The sequence below is a fragment of the Trematomus bernacchii genome, unplaced genomic scaffold (assembly GCF_902827165.1).
Source record: "Trematomus bernacchii unplaced genomic scaffold, fTreBer1.1, whole genome shotgun sequence".
In the NCBI taxonomy this organism is placed as follows: Eukaryota; Metazoa; Chordata; class Actinopteri; order Perciformes; family Nototheniidae; genus Trematomus; species Trematomus bernacchii.
This window is the reverse complement of record NW_022987905.1, coordinates 397,438-411,016: the sequence shown is the minus strand read 5'-3', so window position 1 is coordinate 411,016 and position 13,579 is coordinate 397,438. Positions and strand designations below refer to the sequence as shown.

General features: G+C 40.9%; 2 protein-coding genes across 2 annotated transcripts in view; one reads left to right on the top strand and one right to left on the bottom strand.

The window, feature by feature from the left end:
* gdpd5b (glycerophosphodiester phosphodiesterase domain containing 5b) overlaps window positions 1-5,568 on the top strand; it is a 52,303-nt gene extending 46,735 nt beyond the window's left edge. Inside the window, 3 exon segments of the mRNA XM_034114871.1 lie at window positions 400-482; window positions 2,643-2,758; window positions 4,310-5,568. Coding sequence (XP_033970762.1) covers window positions 400-482; window positions 2,643-2,758; window positions 4,310-4,479 — 369 coding nt within the window. The 3' untranslated portion in view covers window positions 4,480-5,568.
* A 678-nt stretch (window positions 5,569-6,246) lies between these two features.
* Window positions 6,247-13,331, bottom strand: hspa13 (heat shock protein 70 family, member 13). Its single transcript, XM_034114870.1, has 5 exons — window positions 12,938-13,331; window positions 12,494-12,834; window positions 11,647-11,860; window positions 10,590-10,757; window positions 6,247-8,227 (listed from the first exon to the last, which is right to left on the bottom strand). The coding sequence occupies exons 1-5, from the start codon at window positions 12,960-12,962 to the stop codon at window positions 7,647-7,649; spliced, it is 1,329 nt and encodes a 442-aa protein (XP_033970761.1). The 5' UTR covers window positions 12,963-13,331; the 3' UTR covers window positions 6,247-7,646.
* Between the last annotated feature and the right edge of the window lie 248 nt (window positions 13,332-13,579).

Genomic DNA, 13,579 nt, shown 5'->3' with positions numbered 1-13,579 from the left:
AATTTGTAATAACAATACAAGCCTAGTGGCAAAACAAGCAGCTTTAGTGGACGTACATTGACGGAAAAGCCTGTGTTCATACCGTTTAAGGGGGTAAAATGTCTGTATGCAGGTTTTCAACTTGTTATATTACATTACTGACCATTTTTGGGATTGTGTTCAAGTGCAATGCCTTCTGAATACACTTTGACATGAATGCACATCTTAAGGGACTGCATAATCCCCTGTTTCCCCAATTCAAATGTATTTTCTTTAATGTAGATTTATGAATCAAAGTGTGTTTATTCACAGTTTGAATGGGGCTGCTCACATAACAGATTGATTTGTTGACACAAGGCGCCACCCAGTGGTGGATTCTGCCATGAACGTGTGTGTGTGTGTGTGTGTGTGTGTTTCCAGAGACCAGATGAATACTGCCTGATGTGGGTGTCTGTGGACCTTATCTCCTTCGCTGTAGTCATAGGAATATTCATTTTCCAGAAGTAAGTACAGCCACTCAATGACCACACGGGTGCACAAAGAGGGAACTAAAGACTGCTCTTTGTGTGTGTATTCTGTCACTAAATACTGAATATTAACAAGCACTCTTCTCTTAAATCTCCCATGCAATGCAACACACTTTTTCTCAATCCATCTGACCTGAACACAAACTAACAGCTTGTACATAATTATGCTGTTCTCTTGTGTTTTGATCCCTTTAAAAAAAACAATACTTTGCCAATAATGACCGTACAGAGGAACCGCTGACTAAATGGCATTGTGTGGAGTGTCGTGTATAAACTGTAATGATGTATATTTGCTGTGTTCTCCTCCTGCACTTCTGCGTAATGAAGATGATCCTATGAGCATGTGTTTTCTAAGCTAAACGATGTGAACCCTACAGCAGCATTTGCTCTTTGCGTTGGAGAGAGACAGATGGCTTTCCTCCTGTTGCTTCCGAGATGAAGGGCAGAGATCTCTCCTTTTTGTTGTCTTTTTCACTACGACCCGGTGCTCTGCTCTTCTGTAGCTTCTGCTGGCTTTTAAACTGACCTCTCTTGTCTCCTGCCTTCTTTTGTCCTTTTTGCGTCCTTTCCGCCTCTTCCTCGTCCTCTTCCTCTGCCTGATGTGCATGCTCTCCTCCTCTGCTGCATTCTGGCCTCTTCTCTCAGCTATCACATGATCAGGTAACTGGGTCACCTCTCCTGACCCAAAGTCTTCTCTCCTTTCACACTCTTTCTGTCTTTTACCATCTTTATCCATCGTTCTTTTTTTTCTCGCATTTTTTTTGCCTTCTTTTTGACTTTTTTTTCCCATTTGTTCTCAGTTGTCTTGTCGTTCTCTCTGTTATGACATTAAACTTCATCAGATTTTTCTCTCTACCTTTCTTCCTATATTTATTTTCTCTGTCTCCATGTCACCTGAATCGTTGTACTGCACTGCTGCATCTTTCCTCTAGAGGAAGAAGCTCACATCCTTATCCCTACGGACTTAATAAAATGCTTTCCACCCACACAGCACAACACATCCGCAGCATTAAGTCTCCAATGAGATTTAAATGTATTCTCCATCTTATTAAGCCCAACGACTAAACGTCCAAATGAAGTACGATTGTGCATTCATTGATCAGGGGAAGTGCCTCAGAATTGACTTTTATCGATGCTGACCAGCTAAGAGCTTGCTCTTTTGCATTTTTTAAAGCCTCTCTGAGCATCACTTACAGTTGCTCTGAGCAATGCTTCAGAGTTATAAGTTATTTAATTGAAGTCAAAGTTGCTTTCACTGAAGCAAAGGCGCCGTTTTCACGTGCAGGAAATGAATCTCTTTGCTTTGACACACAAATAATGATTCAATAAATACAGACTGGAGCAAACGTTCCTGTATTTAATTGTATTGATTATTATTCATCCAGAAAGTACATTCAATAGATATATAGTAAATGCAGGGCACTATGAACAATGACTTTCAACTGAAAACATGTTATATCTTTTTTGAATCTCTGCAAAGTGTTATTTGCAGATCACACTGTTTTAAATAACAATCTATTTAACTAAATGGATTAGTTAAACAATACACACCTAATAAAGAGTGCCTTATTACAAAATGTTCCTCATTGTTTAGTGTTCATCTTAAGGCTCTGCACGACACACTAACAATGAGTTGGGCATGTAGCTCGTTTTTGAACTGTAGACGTTTTCCCTCTACGGACCAAAACTGTCCCTGAGCTACAAACTGCATTATTTAGGGATGTAATTGTTGACTCAAGGTAAGCCAAGTTTATTTATGTAGCACATTTAAACAACAAGGCAATTCAAAGTGCTTTAAAATAAAAACATTAAAAGCATCAAGACACAGTGCTAAACAAACCAACAATTACATTTGAGAACAATCATTAAAAAAAACAAGAGAATACAAATAAATAAAAAAAGCTAAAATAGAATAAGATATACAGGTTTAAAATGCAAGAAAAAGTCTCAGATATAACAGTTATTTAATTTAATAAAAGGCAACTGCAAAGAGGAAATTCTTCCTCCTTGATTTAAAAGGAGAGCAGCAGTCCTGCAGTTTTCTGTTAGCTCATCCAGATTTATGGAGCATAGCACCTGAGCGCTGCTTCTTGAGACGGCCTCTGACCCTAACCGTGCCCCCCCCCCCCCCTCCAGGTATCGAACCAGCGGCATGCGCAGCTACAACCCGGAGCAGATCATGCTGAGCGCGGCCGCCGTCCGGAGGTCCAGCCGAGACCTGAACGTGATGAAGGAGAAACTCATCTTCTCAGGTGAGAGCCTCGCAGCCAGAGGACGTGTTTACGCCCCGGATGTTTTGTACCGTGTTGTTGTTGTTTGTTGTGACTTTGAAATTCCTCTCTTGTCTGTTAACCTAAAGATGAGAAATCCTGAGTGTCATAAGCATGTCTCTGCATCCCAGCATGCATCTGTCTGTGAACGCTCCTCCTCTTCCTCTTCCTCTCCTGTTGAAGGTCACCCCCAGTAAGCGGCCTGTGTGATGTGCTCCACCTCCTCTCCATGTTTCCACCAGCAGGGACTACTTCCTTTTATTCCATTGCATCCCTCGTTACCTGACTCCTCTCCGCCTACACTCCCCCCCCCCCCCCCTTCATCAACAATCCATCCCTTCATGCACCAATCCTCCCCCACTGCCCCCCCCACTGGAGACTACGTCATGTGTAGGGGAGCTCATAGACGCCCCAGTCTGTCTAGACAGCCTCTAGAGCTGGGGGTCAAAGGTGAGTCATTTCAGTCCCACCTAATTCTCCCGCTCATGATTTTCATTCGACTTTCTACTCAATCGCTCCTTTTTCTTCTATTTTCACATCTTATTTGAGTGTAACTGCAGAAATGCGTTCATCATTGCCTACACGCGTCAGTTTTTTTCACAATCGGGTAGAAATACAAATGTTTCACTTAAATTCAAATCTTGATTAAATACGTTCTTATCCATTGAGATTACTGTACTTTTAAAATACTATAAGAAGGGAAAACGTGTTTTTCTTGCAAACTGATGTGGTTGTAAAGTTAGGCTGTCACAATATCAGATTTTCACTTCACGATTAGTTGCTATGATAATTCACAACTAAACTATAGTGATATTTATAGCATTTAAAAAAAAAATGCTATTAGCCAAAATCTTATTGGACTTTCTTTATTGTGCGTTGTTTTATTGAGATGCTGTCATGACATAACGTATATGCAAGTGGGATGTTGAATCAATGCACGCAAATTCATATGCTATTTCATCTTATAAATGACTTGTAGTCCATTAAAGACACGTGTTATGGGGCGGGCAGTACTACTGGTCGAATGTACATGTACCGGTACTATAAAAGAGAAACCGGGGCCATAGTGTGCAAAAAGTAATACACCTCAAGGATTGATTAATTTACATTTACCAACTCAAAGAAGGGCTGCACAATTTGGGAAATATAAATAATTGCGATTATTTTTGACTGATTGTTCAATTGTGATAAGATTTGAAATTTTAGTGGGAATTGCTCCTACTGCAATTTAAATATTGCACTAGTCCATATTGAGATTTTGATAACAATTCGAAAAATTCTGCAGCCGTAAAGGACCCAATACTTTGAACAGAGTTGCTCACAACTGCACACATCTAACAATTACATAATAAATTGTGAAAAGGCATGAAGAAATCCACAAGGCCTAATATTAGCTAACACAAACAAACCACATGTGTATTATTAGCATGATATCAATACTTGTTTTCTTTTTAAGTCCCCCCCCATTTTAAAGCCCTGCATGTCATTATCCAGTACACTGACTGTTTGTCTCACTCCTCTGGCGCCCTCCAGAGGTGGGGAATGGAGTCGGCAGTGCGGAGGAGCTGTACGAAGACAACGGCTACGACTACTAATAAAGCAACCAGGGCATCACAGTGACCGACCTGTGTGGACAGACCACTCATCATTCCTCTGACCTCCACCTCTGTCCTGCTGAGAAACTGACAGACTGCTGTATCTGATGGAGAGAAAAAAAACAACCACTCAGTTGTGTAAATTCTGTAAATAGTTTTGAGTTTGCTTGTCAGACATACTGTATATCACACGGGACTACACGCACTTTTTATTGACGGGAGTCGCCAAATCTGTGGCCCGGAGAGGCCCCTCTGAGTTACAATTAACGCCTGCTTCATTTAAATATGTTTCCAGATTGTTTATTTTAAGCTAATTTTCCAAAGCAGTTTCTTGTTTTTAACCACTGTTCTTCTCGCGGCAGATTTCTTAGCTTTTAACGAGGCTTGAACGCAGCATGAGACTCGCTAACGCTAACCGCTCCTCGCGCCTTCCATCAGCACTCCACTGTGCTGCTGTTCATTCATATTTATATTTAAAGAGAAAAACAAAAAAACACCAACAAGCTGTTTACAGAAGTCCTGCCTTCTCCTCCAGGTGAAATATTCACATGGTGTATGTAAGATAATTATTTTGAAAGAGCCTGAATGCCCCCCCTCGCCCCACCTTTGACCAGTGCATGTGACTAATAATCATATCAGCTGATGTATGTGTTGGGGGGGTGAAGATTTGTGCAGTCTTTATGGTTAATGTGAATGTGTTTGGACTTTTTTTTTTAAAGATGTGATTGTTGTATAGTGTGTATTCAGGCTGGGTATATATTTTTTACCCTGTGTGCAGTGCTATGTTGAGTGTGTTATTGTACATAAAAAGGTGAACCAGTGTGTGAGATGCTCCAGCCAACTAAGCATTATATTTCACAAATAATTATTGAACAATGTGACCGTGATGAACAAAAGCAATATCCGGGTCATGATGGAAGTCATGGCACTGCCTCCGAGTCGCAGGACAGTCTGCAGTGTGTTGTTGTTAGCTGCATGCATCCACGTGCTGGTTGGTGTCAAACGGACTGCTGAAGTGGGTGCTAAATGTGAAAATAAAGCTCTAAGCTATTTGAAGGGACGCTACAGGGATCACAACAGGCAGCACAGGGTCAAGGAAATGGATTGCCTTTTGTGTTTTCTTTATTTGGGTATTACTGTGCCTCAGAAGTAAACTATAAATAAAAAAAATCTAATAAAAGGAGATTTTAAATTGCATCTTGTTTTTTGTTTTTTTTTCAATGATGACATGCGAACAGGAGGAACTGGGGATTAAAGCAACAATCTGACGGTGTTTTTAATAAGTGAGTCGGTAATCCTGTCTTTTATTTTTAGACTTTAGACACATCCACTACATTTCAGCTGCGGTTCTCGACTCATTTTACTGGGAGGGGGCCGTGATGGGGCCAATCATTTAATGAGATGGGCACATTAAATGCATTTCTAGTCAAGCACATAAAATACCATTATTATAAACAGCGTTTGTGTCAATGACTGTTACAATTTATTTGAGTTACTTTGGCCCAAGATACAGAACATTAAAATAAGTTTGGCATAATAAATACAGTATTTATTATGCCAAACTTTGTGTTTATTTCATTTCTTAATATTTGTTTCAGTAACTTAATTTCCACTTATTAAATTACATTACTGAAAAAATCCCGTTGCCCAGGTTACAGCACAGTAAGTTAGTATTTTACATGAATTGCATTATCATAGATGTATTCTTTTGGAGGGGAGAACCGCCCATGCTACATTTTGAATCAAATCAAAAATAGTTTTACTGCCTTAAGTTCTCAAGAGCATCCTCTTTCCCAAACACCAAAAGGATAAAAAATGTGCGGATCAGGAGTGTGAAAAGCCCGGGAATATGAAATAAAAAAATAAAGAGACAAGTGAGTTAGCGAAGGGAAATCATTTTAATTGCGGCTTGTAAGTTCAAACTTCTTCGTCAATGTTGAGGTGGCTGGACTTCAGTGAGTATGACACGACCTATAAAAATAGATCTTAGTCACATAATTTCTCCCTCTTTCAAAAAGGGACTAATAATGATATGTACGGTATCAAAGGCAATCTGCTTCTTTAGTTAAAGGCTCCATTATATCAAGATCTTAGTTTCAACATGAGAAGTACGACAAATGAGAACAAAAGTCGATATAATAAATAAACTGATTCATGAATGAAATTAGGCAAAATGTAGTCTTAATACTTTTTTAAAGGAATGAAGGTAACTTGAGTTCTTGGTTGGAAATGGGAATATTGGACCATACTGGATTTTCAGTAACCAGCCTAAAATCCACCACAAAAAGAGCAAGATAATTTTCTTCAAAGTAAATTATTCAATACAATTCTGTCACAATTGAAGGCATTCATCAGGTCCATTTCCAAATCCACAAAGCACCGGTAAGCAAAGCGTTGGTCCTCCTGCAGGTCTATAGTCACCTTTCTCTACCTAAAGCAGAAAAAGCAGGCTGCAGTTTCTACTTCTCACATGCAGCACAAACATAAGTCCCTGCTACACAAATGGCTCACTATTGCACAAAAACAGTTAGTCAACAAGTGGAGGTGCAGCACTGAGCATGAGCGAGAGGTGGTGCTAGTGATGTGAGATGTTACAGTACTGTTTGAATAGTTAGGCTTTCTCTCAACATGCATCATTACCTATTAGCCGAGTCAACCACACCTACTCATTATCGAGGTGATTCGTCTGTAGGCAATGCTGTGAATCTGTTTGAAATTAATTATACATCTTAAAACTGTTACACCTCCACGCACCTCCAACAGTATAGCAGCTTTCTGAACAGGAACACACTGTGTCTCTACCTCTGACACACACCGCTTATGAATAAATAAATACATAATTAGCAGAAGATTTACTGGCTAGGTTGTAAGTCCTTGAAATGGTTGCTCCCTGAATTGAACACCATGAAAGTATCTACCATGAAGAAGCATCATTGACGCTGAGAAGTTTCTCCTTCACATTTTCAGTCATTATTTTCTTTCTGCGGAAGCTTTGTGCAAAATAAAATAATCTGTCCCTTAACAAAACAGGACTGTTCACTTCTGTAGATGCTATCAGTTAGAATCTGTCTAAGAGGAATGTTGTGAAATGTGGCACTTACACAAACAAGAATCATGAGTTAAAAACCTGAGTATCTTCCTGGTTCAGGTGACGGTGTGTTTTGTTGGCAGTTCCTCATACTTCAGCAGGTTTTAAATGACGCACATAATTAAAGCATGAAACAGCTATGAAGTCTTTGAGGCATCCCTTTGATCGTTTACATAAATAACTCTGATCAGCTGAAGTTGGTCTTGCGCAGGTGTCTGTTGGGGATTTCGATGGCGCTCACTTGCAGGGGCCAGGACCCCCCCATGATGCCGGCCTGGATGGCGACCCCTGTCACCACGGCCAGGTCGGGGTCTACCGACGTGTTGGGCTCCTTCCCGAAGAACTCGCTGATCAGCCTCCTGATCCGCGGGATCCGGGTGGAGCCGCCCACCAGAACGATCTCGTCCACTTCCTGTTTGTCCAGGCGGCCCTCGGCCAACACGGTCTCCAAGGGGACCAGGATCTTCTGGAAGAGGTCCTCGTTGAGCTCCTCGAACAGCTCCCGTGTGATCACGGTCTGGAAGAGAACCGGAGGAGGAGCGGAGCCTCCGGGGGACTCTGAGCTGTCGGGGGTGTGCAGGTGCAGGGGGACGCGGATGGAGGCGCTGGGGTTGAGGGTGAGGTTGAGCTTGGCGGCTTCCACGGCCTGACGGAGGCGGTGGATGTCCTCTTTCAGAGTGGGAGGGACGCCAAACTCCTGCTGGGCTCGCTCCATGGCGTACTGCAGCAACCTCTGGCTGAAGTCCTGACCTCCCAGCTTGTTGTTCCCTGCCAAGAAACACAGTTTAATCATGATAAGGTTATAACCAGGGGTGCACATAACTGGTACGCAGGTACGCATGCGCGGCAACAATCTGAAATGCGTAACGTCACTTGTGTCACAACGCGCCTTTGCGTACCTGATAGGTCATCAAAACAAAAACACATATTTCGTCTATACGTGTTTCTTGTCAACACTCAGTGGAGTAAATTATTAGACCTGTCCAAAAAAAACAAAGACATTAAGCAGCCACTTTGCCGTTTCGCTCCCTGCAAAAATCTTCGGACTTTCTATGACTGATTGAACTGGGTGCTGGCCGTGCCGCGCAGGGCATAACCGACGGACCTGTGAAGCTTCACAGGAGAAAGAGGCTTAGATCACTGGACGACAGAGTTGGTCGCCGTGTGCACAGACGGGGCTGCTGTTAACGTCGGTGTGTACAACAGAATTGTACCAAAACTACATCAACTGGCTGCAGTGGGAGACTCCCCTGTGCACATTCTGTGCCCCGCGCACACACTGGAGAACTGCGCAAAATCAGCTGATCACAACGTTCACGCTCTGTGGTCAAGCTGCTGCAGTTAAAACACACAGCTGCCTGCAAACTTACTCAGGCTGTTAATGGAAGAGTTTGAAATCAGACAGGGTTAGGTGGATGAAGTGTTACTCAAGTAAAATTAGAAAAGTATTATCATCAACACCTAGTTAAAGTAGCGACAGTAAAAGTAGTCATTTTGCAGATTGGTCCATTTCATAATAATGTATATGATATGTTTTATAATTATTGATCATTAAAGTGTTTAAAAATTAGTTTGAATGACTTTGTATAGGCTACTGCAGGGTAGCTTGTGAATTTACTCCAGGTGGAACTAAAGTCTGATTTAAGACTTGATTATATTTCACATCATTCATCCAGATCTGTGAAGTAACTAAAATGTATTAACTACATGTAGTGGAGGAAAAGTACATGATTTACCTCTGAACTGTAGTGGAGTAGAAGTACAAAGTAGCATAAATTGTACCTAAGTACAGTACTTGAATAAATGTACTTTGTTACTTCCCTCCTCTGAAATCAGATATGACTACAAGTCATGTGATCATTTCTTAGTATTTGATCCTTCAACTTGGCCTCAGGAAATGCAAGGACTTCACAGTTTTGGCAACAAGTTTTGGAGAAAGCAAATCGGAGGCTTAAAAGAGACAGGGAGGTGCATCTTCATCATCTAGCATGCAAGAAGTGTAAATAGAGGACAGTGAAGGAGACACTGAGGAGGACAGTGAGGAAGACTACACTTATTAAAACCACGCTTCATGTGGGGTGAGTACCAAACGCTGTCTCCTGGTACTCATCTGAGTAACTCACTAAAAAAGTTATGTGCACCCCTGGTTATAACAACACATTTAACTTATACTAGTTTTTTTGCGACGTTACAGAATATATAGATGCTACATTTTACCTGATTATTGTCTGAACGAATTCTAAACACCTAATCTATCTGTATGACAGACTGACTAACAGAACCAAGGTTTAACTTCCCAGATTATGTTTCAAAGTGTTAAGATCACAGACCTAGGGCTGGATGATATGGAGTATATCAATTATCACTATCATTTTGACCTAATACCTCGATTTTGTGACGATATGTTGGGTTGAGAATTGGTCATTTCATAGAAATATTAACACTGACATTTTTGACGAGTGATCATCAGTAAGGAGGGGATGTGGGTAAAAGACTAAAACATTTGAAAAATACATTAATTTAGCCTTTAAAACCGGGAAAATACAACATTGCCATATTACGATATCCAATATCTAAGTGAACTGTGTGAACTAATCTTATTCATGTTATACTGTGAATCCTGCACACCCCTCAGAATATTTTGCATATTTCTGTTCAACACTTCCTATTTTAAAAACTTGCAACTTTAAATTATTGTACTTGTCATATTTTTACTGTAGCCTACTTAGTTTTTTTTTCTTGGAGGTCTCTAGGCCGTCCTTTGGGGGTCTGTGAGCGGGCAAAGAGAGGGGATTTTCCCGTTGTCTCCCGTTAAAAAAAACTATTTTTAAATAGTTTTTGTAATAGCACAATTATTGCTCCTTTTCTATGACGTATTCCTCTTATGTATGCACCTTTCACACCAAAGCAAATATCTCGTTTGTGTGAAGCTAGTCAGCAATAAACCTGATTCTGCTTCAAGGACGTGTCTATCTAGTCTCATTTTACAATTCCCCTGCCTGACACAGAGGAAAATGATACTTAAATCCTTTAACTGGGACATGAACTGCGCAACAAAAGCTGAAGCTCCAATTTTCTGACAAAAGCGTGCTCATATCACCTCATATCTCGTATCAGTGAGAGTCCTTACCTGCCATGGCTCTGGTGAGGAACATGCCTCCCTGTTTGTTGAGCAGAGAAACGTCCAGGGTCCCCCCCCCCAGGTCGACCACCAGCACGTTGAACACATCCACCTTGTGCAGGCCGTACGCCATGGCCGCCGCTGTGGGCTCATTGATCACGCGCAGCACCTCCAGGCCTGAGGGACACGGGAAAACATGTAACGAATGTGGCGCATGTGTGTGGGGAAGAAAGGCTGTTATGGATCTTAAAGGTCTCCTATCATGCAAAATGCACTTTTTGATGTCTTTTATACATAAATATGTGTCCCCGGTGTGTCAGGGAACTCACAAAGTGTCAGAAAACAAAACCCTCTCTCTTTTCCTCTATACCCAAATCTCTAAAAACGGGGCTACAACGGAGCTGATCCAGATTCGCTGCCGATATGACGTAATATCGGAAATGTGGGCTGGCTTTACACCCACGGCCCTATCAGAAACGTCGCTATCAGAAACAATATGCGATGTGTTTTGGACGTAATATGGTCTTTGTTTACATTAGCAAGCATCGCTAACACTCAGAGCTAACCTGTACTGGAGAGAGTATGTGTAAAAAAGCTTTTTTATAAAAAAAAAGGAACTCACCTCACAAAAGAAGCATTTGAGCTTCATACTGTTACAGAAATAATCCTTGATGTGGTTTTGAACATGATATGGCGTTTCATCACGGCAGCATTTAGCTGAGTATCTCGTAGAATTCTCCTGCATAAGCTCCCCCTTTTCTTTTTTAAAGCTACGGACCCAGAATCAGCACTTTGGTAACAGGGCTGAAATAGAGGGGTATGAGGCATGGCTAGAATGGGTCATCTGTTTGGTATTTTGAGCAAAACACTTCATAGACATGTTTTTTTATATATTTGTATATATCTGAGACCTATAATATATGCCTAAAAATAGTATAATAGGAGACCTTTAATTAAAAAATATCCAAGTATAACAGTAGCTATATGTGTTTTAGATGCAGGTGCAGCTTTTTCAAATGACACATAAAGATATTAAACTATCAGCTTAAATAATAAGAGAACTGACCAGCGAGGTTAGCGGCCCTCACGGTGTAGTTCCTCTGTCTCTCGTCAAACTCCGCGGGCACCGAGATGACGGCCTTCTGGATGGGTACGTCCAGCTGTCGCTCGGCCATCTTCTTCATCTTCAGCAGCAGCCTGGAGCCGATGAACTCTGGACTCACAGTGAAGGTGTGGTTGGTGGAGATCACAAACTCTGCACTTCCGTTATTGTTTATCACCTGAAAGAGGCACAAACAAACAGAGTCAGTGATGATGAGAGAATAACAAAACTGAGAGTAAGGGGATATTTCAACATGATTTGGTAAATTAGCTAAGTACATTTACTCAAGCACTGTACTTAAGTGCAAGTTTGAGGTACTTGTAATTTACTTGAGCATTTCGATTTAATGCTACTTTGTACTTCTACTCCACTACATTCAAAAGGGAAATAATGTAATTTTCCTCCACAACATTCATTAAACAGCTAAAGCTACTTTTAACAAAATGCATCTCTAAAATGTATACTAGTGGACTAACTCTTTAAGTCATAAAATAGTAAAATAATTAAAATATTTGACAAAAAAGTCATTCAGAACTGTGTTTGTCTACAACAGTAAAATGCTACTCGATGCAACAATATTATTTAGAAATGTCACATATATAAATATAATTATACACACAAAGGCAATTTTTCTGCACAATGATTACTTTTACTTGTTATATTTTATATTGGTGATAATACTTTTACTTAAGTAAGATTTGGAATGCAGGACTTTTACTTTTTCAGAATATTTCTTCCACCACTGCTAATTTGCAATCACATGCAAAGTAGTTCCGGTCAGTCACTGGGAACTAACCCCATCACGACCCACCTTGAACGGGTACCGCGCGCTCTCCTGCTCCAGGACTTCCGGCTCAAATATCTTCCCTATGAACCTCTTTGCATCATAGATGGTGTTTTGAGGGTTGTTGTCGGCCAGCTCCACGGCTTCGTGTCCGGACAGCACCGCAGTGGTGGTGAAGGAGACGGAGCTGGGGATGCTCTTCCTTCCCTCTTCATCCGCGATCACCTCCACCTCCCCGCTGCCAGGATGGAAGACGCCGACCGAGCAGAAGGTGGTGCCCAGATCCAGGCCGATCACTCTGGGCTTGGGGGGCGGCAAGTACTGCTGACCCAGGTATCCTGCCAGGAAGAGGGCCAGGATAACCGAACCTAGACCGGGACAACAGGTGATGAGGACCAAGCAAGTTAGCTCATGTGTTAGCATACTGTCACCGGCTAATTACAGAGTGGAAATAACCGTTATTTAACTTACCAATCATAGAGATTTCTCCGGACATCGTTACAAACTGTTTCGAACTCACCAACCGCTTAAATATAACACAATGTCGGTCAAATGTTCCAAGTTTTGGTTAAATGATGTCCGGCTGTGACAGCTGTGTGATGCGAAATAGGAGTTTTTCAGATTAGCAACAAAATACACGTCAACATTGCATGGCGCCCTGTGGATGCTGGGTAATGTAGTCTGAGACTCACACCATAGACGCCACGAATATTATAGTTGATGTTGCCGTTATACTACACTTCCCATGAACTCTAGCGACATGCAACGTAATATGAAAGTTTCAGACGTTTCCGTGTTCCCAGCCAACCAGACAGAGCCAGGGCTATTCTCTTACATCCATGTTTGAGATGGAGTGAATTATTATTAATAATAATAATATGTTAGCAGTAGTAGTGTTATAATTTGTATTATTAATTCATATTATATTATTATTGTAACTGTTTTTATAATGAATCAAAAGGTTGACATAAAAAATATGACAACATGAAAAAAGAATATTCTAACTTCATAACATAAATAAAAATCACTTTTTATATATTTTTTTGTTAATTTTCTGAACAAATTGTCTTAATATTATATAATGGCATGTAAATGCATCAATAACTATTATCA

Bases quoted from the DNA above. Each gene is read 5' to 3' on its own strand.
- hspa13 (XM_034114870.1), bottom strand. From the start codon at position 12,962: ATGTCCGGAGAAATCTCTATGATTG. The intron at 10,758-11,646 runs GTCAGTTCTCTT...CGTGTCCCTCAG, and splicing joins GAGGGCCGCTAACCTCGCTG to GCCTGGAGGTGCTGCGCGTG. The intron at 8,228-10,589 runs GTAAGGACTCTC...GTTTCTTGGCAG, and splicing joins CCTCACCAGAGCCATGGCAG to GGAACAACAAGCTGGGAGGT.